The sequence below is a fragment of the Alternaria rosae genome (genome assembly GCF_020736505.1).
Source record: "Alternaria rosae strain MPI-PUGE-AT-0040 chromosome Unknown BKA58scaffold_21, whole genome shotgun sequence".
NCBI classification, from domain to species: Eukaryota; Fungi; Ascomycota; class Dothideomycetes; order Pleosporales; family Pleosporaceae; genus Alternaria; species Alternaria rosae.
Genome location: NW_025763590.1, coordinates 1 through 14,543, shown reverse-complemented (window position 1 = coordinate 14,543; position 14,543 = coordinate 1). Strand labels below are relative to the sequence as shown.

The window sequence follows — 14,543 nt, the reverse complement described above, 5'->3', positions numbered from 1 at the left end:
ACTCGGCTAGTGAATTGCGTATACACAGCTCCAACTCGCTTCCTCACCTTGGCCTGCCGTATCGCGACGTGCAATTGGCATCGGTGACCAAACCCGCACAGGGCGCTTCCCTATCTCCAACACCACCAAGCTTACCACCTTGCATACCGATAACCTCGCCCCATTGTCGCACACCTTCACCGACGTCATCTTCCCGCAATGGTCCTCTACAGCTTCTACATCTTCGATCGGCACAGTAAGTCGTCATGTCAAGTTGTGATCACCGCTTTGCACACGCGCTGACCGCACGTGCAGCCGAGTGCATCTACTCGCGCCGCTGGACACCCGCCCGCCCAACCTCGTCCTCGTCCAAAGCTGCCCCCCGCCCGCCGTCTGGCGCCTCCATCGCGAGCAATGGCGACGTGGTTGCTGCCGTCCGCAAGGGCATGTCGCACTCCGATGACGAGAAGCTCGTCTTTGGCCTTGTCTTCTCCCTCCGCAACCTCGTCACCAAGCTGGGTGGTGCCGACGACACGTTCCTTTCGTATCGCACCGGCGAGTACAAGCTACATTACTACGAGACGCCCACGCGCATGAAGTTTGTCATGCTCACGGATACAAAGGTTATCAACCTAAGACAGTATTTACATCAGATCTGGGCGAATCTGTATGTAGAGTATGTGGTCAAGAATCCGCTTGCGCCGACGGAGCACCCGGGCGGCATTGGCGTTGCGAATGAGCTGTTCGAGCGGGGGCTGGAGGCCTTTATCACAGCCGTATTGCCAGTATGAACACGATCCCTCAATTGGACAGACAATAGCAAGAGCAGCTTCGGGTACAAAGTGATGGCACACAGCGCATCGAGGGTCTAAGAAGGCCGCCAAGCGTGTTCAGACAATATAGCTATAGAACCCTGAACAACGGCCATCCCTCACGCGAGCACGCGAGAACGTCTCCACGCAAGCAATCCACAAAAGAGCTCTGCGGTCTTCACATAGCAATCGACTGAACGAACAGACGACCGACATACATACAAGCTTCGAGCACACCGGGAGCGGCCGAGCAACCATGCAACCCAGACGCTCCTCGCCCCACATTCATGTACACAGCCTCACACCAAGGCTAGACTACATGACGCTATCTACACAGCTCTATGAGCTTAGCTTCAACAGGCGTGTCCTCCGCCGCGATGTGGCAGCGGGGTGTAGACACATGGCATAGCAGAATCATAAGCAAATATACTATTTTACATGTACTCTGAAGCTCACTTCATGAGATCTCGGTGTGCGCGTTCTGAAGCTGACGTAGGACTGAGTTTACGGTAGTGTAAATGGTGGGGGTCTCTTTGTCTGCCCAGGTCGTCATGATAATCCCCTGGTGGTTTTTGAAGGAAGAAAGAGAGGAGAACAGCCATGGATAGCCCAGCTTCTCCTTTTGGAGTCTCAAAGGGAGAAGGGTGGAATGTGAGAGAAGAAGATGAGTGGCAGGAGGGTGTTTATATACACCTGCCAGGCACCCACGAGGTGCTCATGTCAGGCTGTGTGTCGCTTTTAAAGTCCGCGTAGGAACGTGGAGTAGTGTTTCTAGGTGGTGGGACCGATGTCAATGTTGCAAATACGGTTCGGGTGCCGATCATGTGTCCATCACTATTGTGTTTTGGAAGACGGGCACAGCCATGGGCTTTTTCGACCAAGGTTTGGGTAATCGCAGGAAAGAAGTACAGACAAGTGTGGTAAGATAGAAGAGTTGCAATCGGACTCTATGTGCATGCTCAGCACAGACCCACTCAGTGCCTGTGTAGATGCAGGTGAGAGACTTTCATTCCGCATGGCGATTGGCTGTGTATGTTTGGAGACGTGGAGAAGAAGAGGTCGATCTCATTCATACCCACGGTTGGCTTGAATTCCAAGTGCCGATCATAATACCATCGCATGTTTGTTTTGAGAGACGGACACAGTCATCTATTTTGTTCTCCATGATCTTGGCAAATACCGGAAAGAAGTGAGGATAGGTGAAATGAAGAAGTAGGCGACTTGGTAGAGTTTATATACGCAACAGGTGCGTCACTGCTTAGTGGTCATGGCCAAGTTTTCTTGTTCTTTTGGTTCGCACATTCATTGCTTGGTCATTCGTTTCGGTAGTTTGGAACCAGTGGTCCACCTCATGCATTCGGCTCTCATGGTTATGTTTCGGATGCTGACCATAGATCTTGGTGTTGTCATTCTGGGGCAGGAAGAGGAGTACACAGCCATTACGCTTTTCTTCATGTGTTTTGGAATCTTGGCGGGGGAAGTACAGGAAGTTGTGGAAAGAGGAAGTCACGCTCCAGGACGGTATATATATACAAAAAGAGCTCGAAGCCCCTTGATAACCATAGGTAGTCTTGATAGTCGTTTCAGCACATCGTGAATTGCATTGGTCGTTTTGGATTCGCGACTGTTGTCGACCGGAAGCTCGGTCTCGCTTATGGGCCGATCGTCCACTGGATTTGGGGTTCGGTCATAGTGAACTGGGGCGACTTTTTGGAAGAGAAGGACACAACTATATCAACCGATGGTGTGCGTTTTGGAATAGCGCAGTGAGAAATGCGAATGATAATGAGAAGAACAAGAAGCGCCGCAGACCTTGTGTTTTACACGCGAATGGCATCATATCCATCGCCGCGAACAACTTTAGACTCTCCACATAGAATCTGGCATTTCGACTTTTTGGACCTGCAAGCGACAGGGCGTTCTTGTCTGTGTGATCACTTCTTTTATGCTGGGCCGCTCGTCATACAGCCGGCCCCATGCCCTTTTTTTGAGAGGAGAGAATAGACATTTGTCGAATGCTTAGTATTTTGGATTCTAGGAAGAAGAAGTGTAGAGGAAAAGAGAAGCCAGGAGTGATCGTTTTATGCACGAGATGCGTGGCACCATCACCGATAGCAACGCTAGCCTCTAGAAATCGAAACCATCATCTCTCCCTTCCAGAATCTCAGGCGAAAGAGCGTTCCTGCTCATGAAAATGTTTCCTGTCGTGTTTTGGCGCTCGTTGTGACAATCTTAACCAGTATCTTTCGGCGAGGAGAAAAGGACTAACATATCGTAGTCGTGGTTTGGTTTTTGGTATTTGAGAAGGAGAGACATGGAGCAGAAGAGGGTTCAGAAGCTGTAATTTGTATGCACAAGGTGTGTTGAGCTATCCCAAAGGATTGTAGTGTTTTCTGCACACTACGACACAGGTATGCTTTTTAAGACTTTGAGCAAGACGTCAGTCTCGCCCATAAGTGGTTCGTACTCAGATATTAATGATTGCCAAAACTCAGTAACTAACAGGCTGGCAGGGAGAAAGCAGCCATCAATGGGAGCACACCAAATTTTGGTTTTTGGTATCTCGTAAGAAGGAGTGTAGAGAAAAAGTGATAAGATCGTATTGAGGGGTTTATATGCACGTGCAGCGAAAGGTCCCGCCGTGCTCATCCCGCATTCTCGTTTCGCTTTTTCATACATCGTCGTCGGCTGGAACGTTTCGAGCTGACAAGCCAGAGTTCGGTCTGCTCATGGACATGGCAAACATGGTTTTTAGACTGTCTTCATGGCTTTCTAATATTGTATTTTCAGGAAAGCAGAATGAACAAAGCAGACATGAAAACAGGTCCTCGATCTTCTAGTTCTGCAGAGAGAGGGCTAGGAAAGAAGAATGCTCGCAGCTCGCGCATTATAAGTTTGGCGGGGGAAAGACGACGAGCACATGAGTTGTAGCAGATGTGGAGTTTCTGCACATCTCGAGCTTTTCGTTGCGGTCTGAGTATACCAGCGGAAGCCCTCTCTTTCTCATGAAGTCGTGATCTCATCTTTTCTGGTTCTCAACATATCAACAGCCTGGTTGAGTTTTCAGAGATCGAGAAACGGCCATCACCACTGACCATCTCTCTTCTGATGCCCGTGAAGGAATGTTTCGGAGCAGGAAGACAGGGTGTGGGTTGTGGTTTATATACGCCGGCGAGGACAAGAAGAACACCGCTCATGTAAGCCAATTAACACACTTTCAACACTTCGTAGATTCTGCGCAGCTTTTGGGAGTTTCCAGCGACATCAACGCGTAGTGTGTCTTTTTCAAAGCAGGGACTTACAGGTCTACGTCATCCCATTCTCAAGGAACTGTTTCGAAGAACCGCAGAGCCATTAAAGGAAAGAATTTGTTTTTATTAGCAGATGTCTTGGGTGTAGTGGGTTGGAGCAAAGAAGGGGGTAGGCAGGTAGTAGACCGCGGTTTATGTACACAAGCAGCGACGGAGGCACGAGTACTCATGGTGTCGTTGCCATAATATTTTACTAATGCATCGAAGCCCAAGAAGATTTGCATATTCCAGGAGAAGGGTGCGCGTATTCATGCCATCTATCCAATTCAGTTTTTGGACGCGCATAGCATCTTGGGCATGCGTTTTTCGGAAGTAAAGCGCACCATGTCTTGAGGAGCCGGCGTTTTTGACAAAACTGAAGGAAGTGGGTGATTGAAAGAGAAGGACAAGGTCGGCGGTCGTGGTTTATATACACTGGTGAGGCCGCCTCAACGATGATGGCAAGTAGATGAATACCTTTTTGCTCGTGTTTGCCGGGTCTTTCGTAGAGTTTCATGGAAGTTTTGGTACTATTCCGGTCTTTTTCATAATATCTTTCGCTAGGAATTTGGGGTTATCTGCATGGCAAGGTACTTCAGAGCAATTGAGAAGACCGGGAACAGCCATATCATGATGGGAGATGTCTTTTAGGAATGCCTTCAAGGACAAGTAGAATGTACAGTGTAGGTGGAAGAAGTGAGGAAATGGCTGGTATATATAGCCGAGAGCCCGGCCGTGTCGAGGGCTTCTCCATAGTCGAGCCATGTTTCTGGTTTGAAACTAACAAAAAGGCTTTCAGATCGAGTTCATACCCCCGGGAGAAGCGCTCATGATGGCGTTTCACCACATATTCATGACGTATACAATCTTGGAAAGATGCACACATGTGATCCTCTTATCCCTATCCTGAAGAAAGACGGGATGTGTGTCCATGGTTTGACACAGAATGTAGAGTGGTGAGATCGTACTTGTAGATTGATCACGATCTCGGGTGAGAGGTTCACGGCGTTTATCTCTAAAGGGGTTGGAAGACTGGAGAACATGTACTCCATATTCGCAGTTTTGTATAGGCGCAGTCATTCGCGCAATTTGTAGTCGTTTTTGGTGGAACTGTCGAAAAGAGAGGTGTCAAGGAGAAGTGGTCTGCAAGTGCGGCGTATTTATATGAGTTAGAAGAGCGGAAAGGCGACCCATGATCCCCGAGCAGGAATCTTTTGGAAAGAGGGAATTACATCGCTGGAATCGTACGGTTCTTCTGCGGGTACCGACATACGGCGAGAGAATCTAACTTTTGGTAGAGAGTAAAGTGTGTGATGATAAGAAGCAATGCTTCCCCACGCAGAGTATCGACGTATGTCGTGGGATGTTAGGAGCAACCCATGTATTTCCTGAATCGCTTGTTTGGAGGTGAAAGCGACATCTATTTTGCCTTGCAGTTTGTTGGAACCACAGACATTTGCCATCAATGTTTTTGTTTTGGAGAAGGCAGACATCATAAACACGGATGTTTGTTTTGGTAATTGGAGAAGTAAGTATTGATGAGGAGTATGCGCCCAAGCGGTAGGTTTATATGCCGCGAGACGAGCGAGAGCGGGTCATGTTCTCAGTCTTTCCGTATTTCCAGACGACCATGGATAGCGGCCAACATCTTTTATTCTGAAGCCAGGGCTGTGAAGGTTCTCAACCAGGGAAAGACATGGGATGGCCAACATATAGCATCGGTTTGGAGGATACAGGGTTCTGCAATGATAGAATTTAAGTCACGCAGTACGCGAACTGCTCATCACGAACTCCTTCGCAAATTTTCGAGGCAGAAAAGACATCGGGCGGACCAGGTAGATCTTTTGGAGGAAATAAACAAATTGTGAAACTCGCGGGCGGCGAAAGACATGGCTTTGTCCATTTCGTGTTTGAAGTTCTCGACGGCTGAGAGAAGGATTTGGAAGATGTATGGAGCCGAGGACGCAAGGTTTTATATCTACGAGATTGTACGCTAGCCCAGAAGCTGTAGAAGCGCGAGAATCGTCGTCCATGACTGATACATGTAAATGGCTCTGTGTAGAGTATCGCTGTGCTGGATGACGCCGGAAGGGTAGTGACTGCCCATGGTGCTTCCTTCAGCTCTTTTGAAGTTAGTCAAAGAACTTGAACGATGCGAAAGATGGAACTTTTGCTGTCACGAGGGCAAACTTCATTGCAATCCAATGGAGTGGTTGCTTTTTTTTTTGCAATAGCCGTACGTATAAGGACGATAGCATAAATTCGCCGCATTTGATCGACGCCTATAGACGCTTGTTCATGCTGCTCGTCAGATTGGGATACCATTAGAGGTCGCCGAAGTACGCCATAGAGCTTGCCTGATGAAAGCTGCAATGAAAGCGTGGAAGACGATGAGGATATGCCAAAAGCTGTGTTGTTTGCTTCTTCACCGACCTCCATTATTGTCGATCGCTTTCTTTCAAACGTGGTCGTTGTGTCTACCATCAGCCACGGCACGTGGAGCAATCCATCCCTCTCGAGGTACCGGCCCTATGTCAGGCACTACCCGTGCAGCCGGATCCGAAATTCGCGTAAATCGCGGTCAGTGTGATGAACCAGCATCTAACGAACGTGCGGGTACTTGCGTCGCGTGTGTGAAGTCTATCCCTAGAGTCAACGAACCAATCACCACGAGTCCAGCCGCCACGAGCAGCAGATGTCGTTTCAAGTCGCGCACCAAGTCAGGAACGCGACTGCAAATCGCCCGCTTACCCGGGCCGAGTCAATCCACAGAGGAGCCTGGTCGTGTGTTACGTGACGGCAGCGGGTGAAGTGCCAACTGGTGCTTGCTGACCGTTGAGCGCTCAGCATGGGGCGAAGAGCTTGGCCCGATCATTGCCACGAAGGTCGATTTGAGCGCATTATTGTTCCGAGCAGTGTGCCTGAGACTGCAGGGCGAAGGAACAACAAGACACGTTACGAAGTCGATCACGCGCATGCCAACCGCAGCCCAAGATTACGGCAGAGAAATGACGAGTGCGCGGTAATCCGCGTAGCGTCGCCTCTAAGAAAGGCAGTTCAGACGACTCCAGAGCATACGCCGCGACCAATAAGAAGGGTTCTGGCTAGATGTAACCTTGTATTGTGTAGATCCGAGTGAATGGTTCCTTCCGTCGTAGAGGGCAATAAGAGGTCAGTGCGAGGATGGAGCAGCTGTAGCCGTTGGTGCATAATGGCTTGCAGGATGCAGCGAGGTTGCTGCACGACAGCTTGCCCTTTGACTTGGAATGGCAGCTGCGGTATTTGTTAGTGGCTAGAACGGGATACCAGGAGTGTTGTGATGCATGGGGCTGGTGTAGCGAGTTGCGGTGTGCATGGTGAAGTGGATTGGGAGTGGTGGGGAGGAGACGATGAGGGGCGCCATCTCAGGTTGCTGCATGGCTGCAATGCGGGGCACAAGGTTTGAGGAAGTGCCCCTCTCCTTGTGTATCGCGGAACTGCAAATAATAGACGATGAGATGTAAACAAAGGTTTCCAGGCCTTGTATCTTGCGCGGTCTTTGAAAATCGCTACATGAGATGGCCTCCCCTCGTTGACCAGTGTCAAGAGTGGCTTACCAAGCATTTGTGAAGCTGTGCGGGACACGACCGAGGTGCAGCAGCGCTTGATGGAATTAGCTTGGGCTCGACGATAGTATTTGCCGGCGCATGTTTCGGCGGACCTCGGGAATGGAGGAGATGGTGACAAACGGGATCACGAAAGGGGCCATGATGGTGCGTCACAGTGCTTGGTGGACAGCAGAAACCAGTCAGATGGTAGTGGGAAGATGTCATGCTCCGGATTGGGAATATGTCTCAGGACGAAATTGATGGTAGCCATACGTCAGCGAAGAGTGGAAGGCAAGCTGGCAACGCTCCACTGGATGAGCTCATGGCTATTCAAGGTATGAGTGCGCTTTATTGTTATTGAAGCAGCAGTATATAGCAGAGTCACAAACAAAGACAGCTAAGCATGTGCCGTTTCTTGTCATTGCTAGGACAAGGCTTCTTCGCCGATGGCCCGCACACTTGTGAGATTGCAGCGGTCAACTGCGACGACTGGCGTACATGAAGAAGATGAAAATCGCGCAAGCCAGGCCTGTTGCGTCAAGACGTACACGGCTTCGAGGCAGTGCACACTGACCCATGGATTACCCCTCGCACACCTGAATATTAGACGTGCCGGCCTCGTGAAGAGATTCCGAGATTCGTCGTCCCCAAGCCCGCCCAGCTCGCTGTTGTGCTGCCCATCGCGGATACCGGCCACGCAGCCCTCGCCCAGCCTTCGACATCATCTGCCGCTGATCCGCATTTGCTCGGCACGCGTGCACAGCCACTCTGCTGTGGCTCCCGGACCCCGTGGTGGGAAGCAATTTGAAGCCGCCCCAGACCTCACCGCGACGGCGTTTGTCAGCCCGCCCACGCCTTCCACACTGCGCGCGCCTGCCCGACCTGCCCGTTTGCGCCTGGCGACGAGTCCTTCACAGTCACCGTGTTTCTGCACTACAAATCGCCCCACGCGCGCCTTCCGAACCTCATCTCCACCACCACCCGCCGACGCAGATACGCCGTTTTGACCGCCGTGCAATAACAGCACCTGGGCTTCTTGCCCGCGAGACACCTGCGTCTCCGAACCCATATTCTCCATAGAAAAGACCCACACCACATCCTAGCCGCGCCGGCCAGCGAGAGACGAAAAGCAAGGAATATGGCGGCTCCCACGACCAACAACCCACCCAGCACAGCGCTCAAATCCACGGGCTCGCCGTCCGCCTCCGCCTCGACGGCCTCTTCAGTCCACTCGCAGCCCGACACCAACGTCGTCCTCCCCCAGCCCGTCGTCCACCAATCTGGCGCCAGCAGCGTGCAAGCCGCCGCCGAAGCGCTGCTCAAGCCCAAGAAGCCCACCATGACGTCGCGCCTCAGCAGCATGATGGGCATAAAGACCGCCCACATGGACAAGAATGGCGACGTCAAGGCCACCAACGGCACCTCGCCCAACGGCCGCCCCCCGCCTGCGCGCCAGGGCTCCGTCACGAGGAAGGAGGGGCCCGGCGCTCCCTACAAGCGCTTCTGGCTCAACGACGACGGCTCCCACGAGCATGTCCTCAAGGCCGCCAAGCGCCAGGAGAAGCTTTCCGACATGTTCCAGAGCCTGATGCTCGGCAAGAAGAAGGGCGACAACGCCGAGGACCAGCCGCTCAGTCTCATGTCAAATTGGGTCGACGTCATGCGCAACGAGAAGGAGAAGCTTGCCGAGCAGAAGAACGCCGTCAACGCTCTCCCGCAGACGCTGGTCCAGAAGTACGGCAAGTGCCAGGAGGTCGTCGGACGCGGTGCCTTTGGTATCGTCCGTGTCGCACACAAGCAGGACCCCAAGGACTCGAAACGAGAGCAGCTCTACGCCGTCAAGGAGTTCAAGCAAAGACCCGGCGAGTCGGCCAAGCGGTACCAGAAGCGTCTCACGTCCGAATTCTGCATATCCTCTTCGATGCAACATCCCAACGTCATTACCACGCTCGACCTACTCCAGGACGAAAAGGGCACATACTGCGAGGTCATGGAGTACTGCTCTGGAGGTGATTTGTACACACTCGTCCTCGCAGCTGGCCAGCTCGAGGTGGCCGAGGCAGACTGCTTCTTCAAGCAGCTGATGCGCGGCGTGGAGTACATGCACGAAATGGGCGTCGCACATCGGGATCTGAAGCCTGAGAACTTGCTCCTCACCACACACGGGTCGATCAAAATCACAGACTTTGGCAATGGCGAATGCTTCCGTATGGCCTGGGAGAAGGAGGCACACATGACGGCTGGTCTCTGTGGCTCAGCTCCCTACATTGCACCCGAGGAGTACGTGGACAAGGAGTTCGATCCCCGTGCTGTCGATGTGTGGGCTTGCGGCATCATCTACATGGCCATGAGGACCGGGCGCCACCTCTGGCGTGTGGCTCAAAAGGGCGAAGACGAGTTCTTCGACCGCTACCTCGAGGACCGGAAAGAGGAGGAGGGTTATCGACCCATTGAGGTTTTGCGAAGAGTGAGTCTCAGCCTATATCATTCTTGGAATTATGCTAACAACTCCCCAGCGACAATGTCGTAACGTCATCTACTCAATCCTCGATCCCATACCTGCCCGCCGCCTGACTGCACACCAAGTGCTTGCTTCTGAATGGGTCTCCGAGGCCAAGGTCTGCCGTGCAGGCAACGAAGGCTTCTAGGCCACTTGATTACGGCTGGACCTCCATATTCTTAGCCTTCGTCCTCGCTCACACGACACGGATCTTGAGCCATTTGTCTGGATGTTTGCGTTCGTTTCTTGACTTGGATTTCTTATTTTGGACATACCCCCTTTACGCCCGATGCCACAGCATAGCGAGATTTTGGGCATCGGCAGCTTGTTGCACTCTCGTATGGCGTTTTCTCCTCTCGGCATCACGGATCACCATAACGATACACACGAGTACTAGATGATGGCGTACGACGTTGAAGAGCGATGGTGGCGGAATGTACGGTTTGGGTGTAGACCTTCGCTCGCTTGTTAATGGATACTGGCGGCTTGTATCACGGTTGCATAGGGTAGAGCAGCCCGTTATGAATTTCTATACGAACAGCACGCATTTGTATATGAGCGTGCCGCGTGCCACGCTATCAGATATGACCCTGCATATGTCTACCATGAATTTACACATCCGAGCAACTTAGAACATGACATGCAGAAGTGTCTTGCAGAATGCAAACATTTCAGATCACATGCATTGGACGTGAGTCAAGTATGGCGGACATCTCTATCTCTTGGCAACGTCATCGCTTAAACATTCCAAGGTTGGAGGCGCCGCAGCCATTCACTAGGCAAGCGGTGAAACAATCAAACGTGTCTTGACGAATGCGAACGCCTGTTCACGCCGCGCCTGCAACCCCAGCTCCTCCTGGCCTACCCCATGTTCCTCCTTGACTTCACTGGGCGGCTCGAAGAAATGCAACCAAGCAATGCTCACGACTGGCACTCCGCTCCGTAATTGGGCTCTCTTCCTGCTGCTATGCAGCGCACCCGCGTCCACCCTCGCTGAGGCAGCGAATGAGGCGCCTACCGTTGAATCGAGCGCTACTGCACACTCAGGTGCCACGACGCAGCATACCTCTACCCCCGCGCCTTCGCCCACATCCTCGTCGTCGCCTTCACCGTCGTCCGTTCGGAGATACACCAAGAGTCAAAGCACGTGTCCGTACCGCACCATAAACTACATCACGCATACACTCCCGCAGCAATGCGCAAAGACGAGCTGGTCAGCGCCCCCCGAGGCAGGCGCGACTAATGGCACGGGCGCCGAGGAAGGAGCTCTAGCTGGTCTACAGACTCCAATACCTGGTTTAGATGGAGGACTAGAGGGCATTGCGGGAGGAGACAAAAGCACAACCCCAGCAGTAGCGCCCCAGGCTGATCCGACTGGCGCAAGCTCAACTGCATCTAGCAGCGACACAGCAGGCACAGAGCCGGAGCTTGACTTGGAGGCGGACTCGCCATTCGACAACGCCAATTTCCTCTCCTTTGACGAGTGGAAGAAGAGGAACCTGGCCAAGGTCGGTCAGTCACCGGAAAATGTTGGACAAGGACGGGCAGCAGGCACAGACCAAGCCGCACGGCGACGACCCGTCAACGTCAACGCCCTGGACTCACTCGGCGACGAGGGTGAGATCTCTATCGACTTTAGTGGCTTTGGCTCCCCGGACGATGAGAACGTAGCGAACAACTTCCAGCATGGCAAACAAAGCGCGGATGCTTCAAAAGCTGCTGGCGGAGAGGGCAAGGTTGCACCAAGCTCATGGGCTCTCAGCAAAGACGCAGGCAAGACGTGCAAGGAGCGCTTCAACTACGCCTCATTCGACTGTGCTGCTACCGTGTTGAAGACGAACAAGCAGGCGAAGAGCTCGTCTTCCATCTTGGTAGAAAACAAGGACAGCTACATGCTGAACATATGTTCCGCAGACAACAAGTTCCTCATAGTAGAGCTCTGTGACGACATTCTCGTGGACACCATCGTTCTCGCTAACTACGAGTTCTTCTCCTCCATGTTCCGTCATTTCAGGGTGAGCGTGTCAGATCGCTATCCCGTGAAGATGGAAAAGTGGCGCACGCTGGGCACGTTCGAGGCACGGAATTCGAGAGACATTCAGCCTTTTCTCATTACTGAGCCGCAGATCTGGGCAAGATATCTGCGTGTGGAGTTTTTGACTCAGTTTGGCAACGAGTACTATTGTCCGCTTAGCGTTTTGCGTGTCCATGGTACGACGATGATGGAGCAGTTCAGGCAAGAGGAGGAGCGAGGGGTATCGAAGATGATGAGAATCTGGAGGCTGAGGGTGTTGAGGTTAAGAAGGCGGCTGAGGATAGTGGGCCCCTGCCGCCAGAGGAGATACCGATCGAAGCGGTAAAGGATCTCAGCACAAGTTCAGATGCCTCAGCGGCTAACGAAGTTGCTCAACGAGATGTCTCGCCGGAGGTCAAGACTGAGTCGCCTCGTAACGATGTGCCATATGGAAGGCCTCCGTCGCCTACAGACATGGCAGAGCCAGTGGTGGATAAGCCCCAGCATCAGCCTGTATCAAACTTGACGTCTATCTCATCTTCGTCGGTGATAGGCGATCAACAAATCACGAACGAGAACAGTACAGCCAGCGGGGAGACAAAATCGTCCGCCGCCCCTTCGCCAAGCCCGACAGATGCCACTCCGCAAGTTCAGAGTCCTACATCTGACGCCTCTGCGATCAACTCTTCGAGTTCCATGTCTCGAGTCGACAGTGCTACAACACAGACTACCAACGCTACAGGCTCCTCTTCGAGCGTTCCATCAGCCAAAGCATCAAACAACAGCACCGTCGCAAGTCCACCATCGCAAGGACGAGGGTCGTCTACACAGCCAAACGCGCCTGCACCCTCAACGCAAGAATCATTCTTCAAGTCGATACACAAGCGCCTCCAGTACCTCGAAGCTAACAGCACGCTTTCACTACAATATATCGAAGAACAGTCCCGCGCTCTCCGAGATGCGTTTGTGAAAGTGGAAAAGAGGCAACTGGCAAAGACAGAGAAGTTCTTGGACCATCTTAACAGTACCGTCATGCTGGAGCTGAAGAGCTTCCGCAACATGTACGATCAGCTATGGCAGAGCACAGTCATCGAGATAGAGAGCATGAAAGAGCGCCAGCAGTCCGAAATCGGCGAGATAGGCACTCGTCTAAGTCTAATGGCGGATGAACTCGTCTGGCAGAAGAGAATGGCCGTTGTGCAATCCACCCTTCTACTTCTCTGCCTGGGTCTGGTTCTCTTCGTCAGATCAGGTACTCTCTAGGATCCACGGCCGATGTACCAATCGTGCAACAGCTAGGCAGCAAGTACACACAGTTTCTTCGAATCTTCGCCTCGCGTAGTCCACCAGTACCTCAGATACCGCATGGCGCGACAACGCCGTACTTTCCGCAACATGTGGAAGAGCGATGCGTCTGCCCACCTCAGCGACCCCACAAACGACAGCGATGGTGGTGGTCAACACAATCTGTCTGATGCCGAAACTGATGGTCTGAGAAGTCCGGTGCAGATAGAGTATAGTCCGCCTACACCTACAACGCCTACCATACATTCCGCCATACATAGAAACGGCGACCATCGAGACGAAGACATATCAGGTCCACCTATGCGCGTAAACGGCCTTCACAACAACCACGACAACCCAGAACACGATGATAGAAAAAAAATATTCCAACACCACACACCTTCGTCGGCATATCGAACGCAGAAGACCAAGCCGCCCGAATCCAATCCTAGAAAGAACAACACAGTACGGCCGGACCTGCCACCGTGAAACAGGGACTGGTGTACAAGTGGACTAGGGAAGAACGGGGAGAAGTGGATCGCGCTATGGATTGTGAAGGGCGGAGGAGGCGGGCAGGGCAGCAGTGCACAAGGGCGGGGAAGGTGGAAGAGTTGGTTGTCGTCGCGGGGTTCGCTGGATTCGCCGCGCTCATCAGGTTCGATAGACAGTCCAGGGTCGCCGGGTTCGCTGCGTTCGCTGGGAAGTCCGGGGAAGAAGAGGAAGAAAAAGGGTGGGGGCAATGGGAACGCGCATGGTGGTGGAGGTGGGCTTGGGAATGGGGGTGCAAGCGGTGGACAGGGGAAGAAGAAGAGGAGTCCGCGCTGAGGAGGAGTCATAGTAACTTTGACGGGGGCGGGGGGAGTGGGGAGTGACGCATCTTTCACGTGAAGGGTGCGCGATGGTCTTTGGGTTTCAACAAGAGCGAATGGGCGTTGCATCTTCGGCGTATTGGGACAACGGGTCTTGATTACGACGCTTCACTTTGAAGCAGAGGTTCAGGTGGCGTATATAGTCGTTATTGAATATGCATAGCACTGCATACCATCGCACACTTATCTCGAGCATGTCCATGCTACA

General features: G+C 52.6%; 3 protein-coding genes across 3 annotated transcripts; all 3 read left to right on the top strand.

Annotated features, from left to right (window-relative positions):
• Positions 1-198: 198 nt before the first annotated feature.
• On the top strand, positions 199-770 carry BKA58DRAFT_326957 (trafficking protein particle complex 1; the record flags this gene model as incomplete). The annotated part of the gene is made up of 2 exons (XM_046168090.1): positions 199-235; positions 295-770. 2 exons carry the CDS (start codon positions 199-201, stop codon positions 768-770), a joined length of 513 nt encoding a protein of 170 aa, XP_046019764.1.
• An 8,036-nt stretch (positions 771-8,806) lies between these two features.
• BKA58DRAFT_453675 (kinase domain-containing protein) lies at positions 8,807-10,316 on the top strand (the record flags this gene model as incomplete). The annotated part of the gene is made up of 2 exons (XM_046174481.1): positions 8,807-10,135; positions 10,185-10,316. 2 exons carry the CDS (start codon positions 8,807-8,809, stop codon positions 10,314-10,316), a joined length of 1,461 nt encoding a protein of 486 aa, XP_046019763.1.
• A 621-nt stretch (positions 10,317-10,937) lies between these two features.
• Positions 10,938-14,521, top strand: BKA58DRAFT_395481 (UNC-like C-terminal-domain-containing protein). Its single transcript, XM_046171300.1, has 13 exons — positions 10,938-12,372; positions 12,405-12,615; positions 12,655-12,728; positions 12,759-12,894; positions 12,925-13,054; positions 13,094-13,303; positions 13,337-13,424; positions 13,482-13,488; positions 13,525-13,651; positions 13,682-13,931; positions 14,025-14,140; positions 14,171-14,229; positions 14,265-14,521. Exons 1-13 carry the CDS (start codon positions 11,086-11,088, stop codon positions 14,336-14,338), a joined length of 2,769 nt encoding a protein of 922 aa, XP_046019762.1. The 5' UTR covers positions 10,938-11,085; the 3' UTR covers positions 14,339-14,521.
• Positions 14,522-14,543: the final 22 nt, after the last annotated feature.

What these genes read in the sequence shown, in the direction of transcription:
- BKA58DRAFT_395481 (XM_046171300.1), top strand. Translation starts at nt 11,086, where the DNA reads ATGCTCACGACTGGCACTCCGCTCCGTAATTGGGCTCTCTTCCTGCTG. An exon ending in ATCCTAGAAAGAACAACACA is followed by an intron (nt 13,932 to 14,024) that starts GTACGGCCGGAC and finishes TGGATTGTGAAG; the next exon opens with GGCGGAGGAGGCGGGCAGGG. An exon ending in GAACGCGCATGGTGGTGGAG is followed by an intron (nt 14,230 to 14,264) that starts GTGGGCTTGGGA and finishes AGCGGTGGACAG; the next exon opens with GGGAAGAAGAAGAGGAGTCC.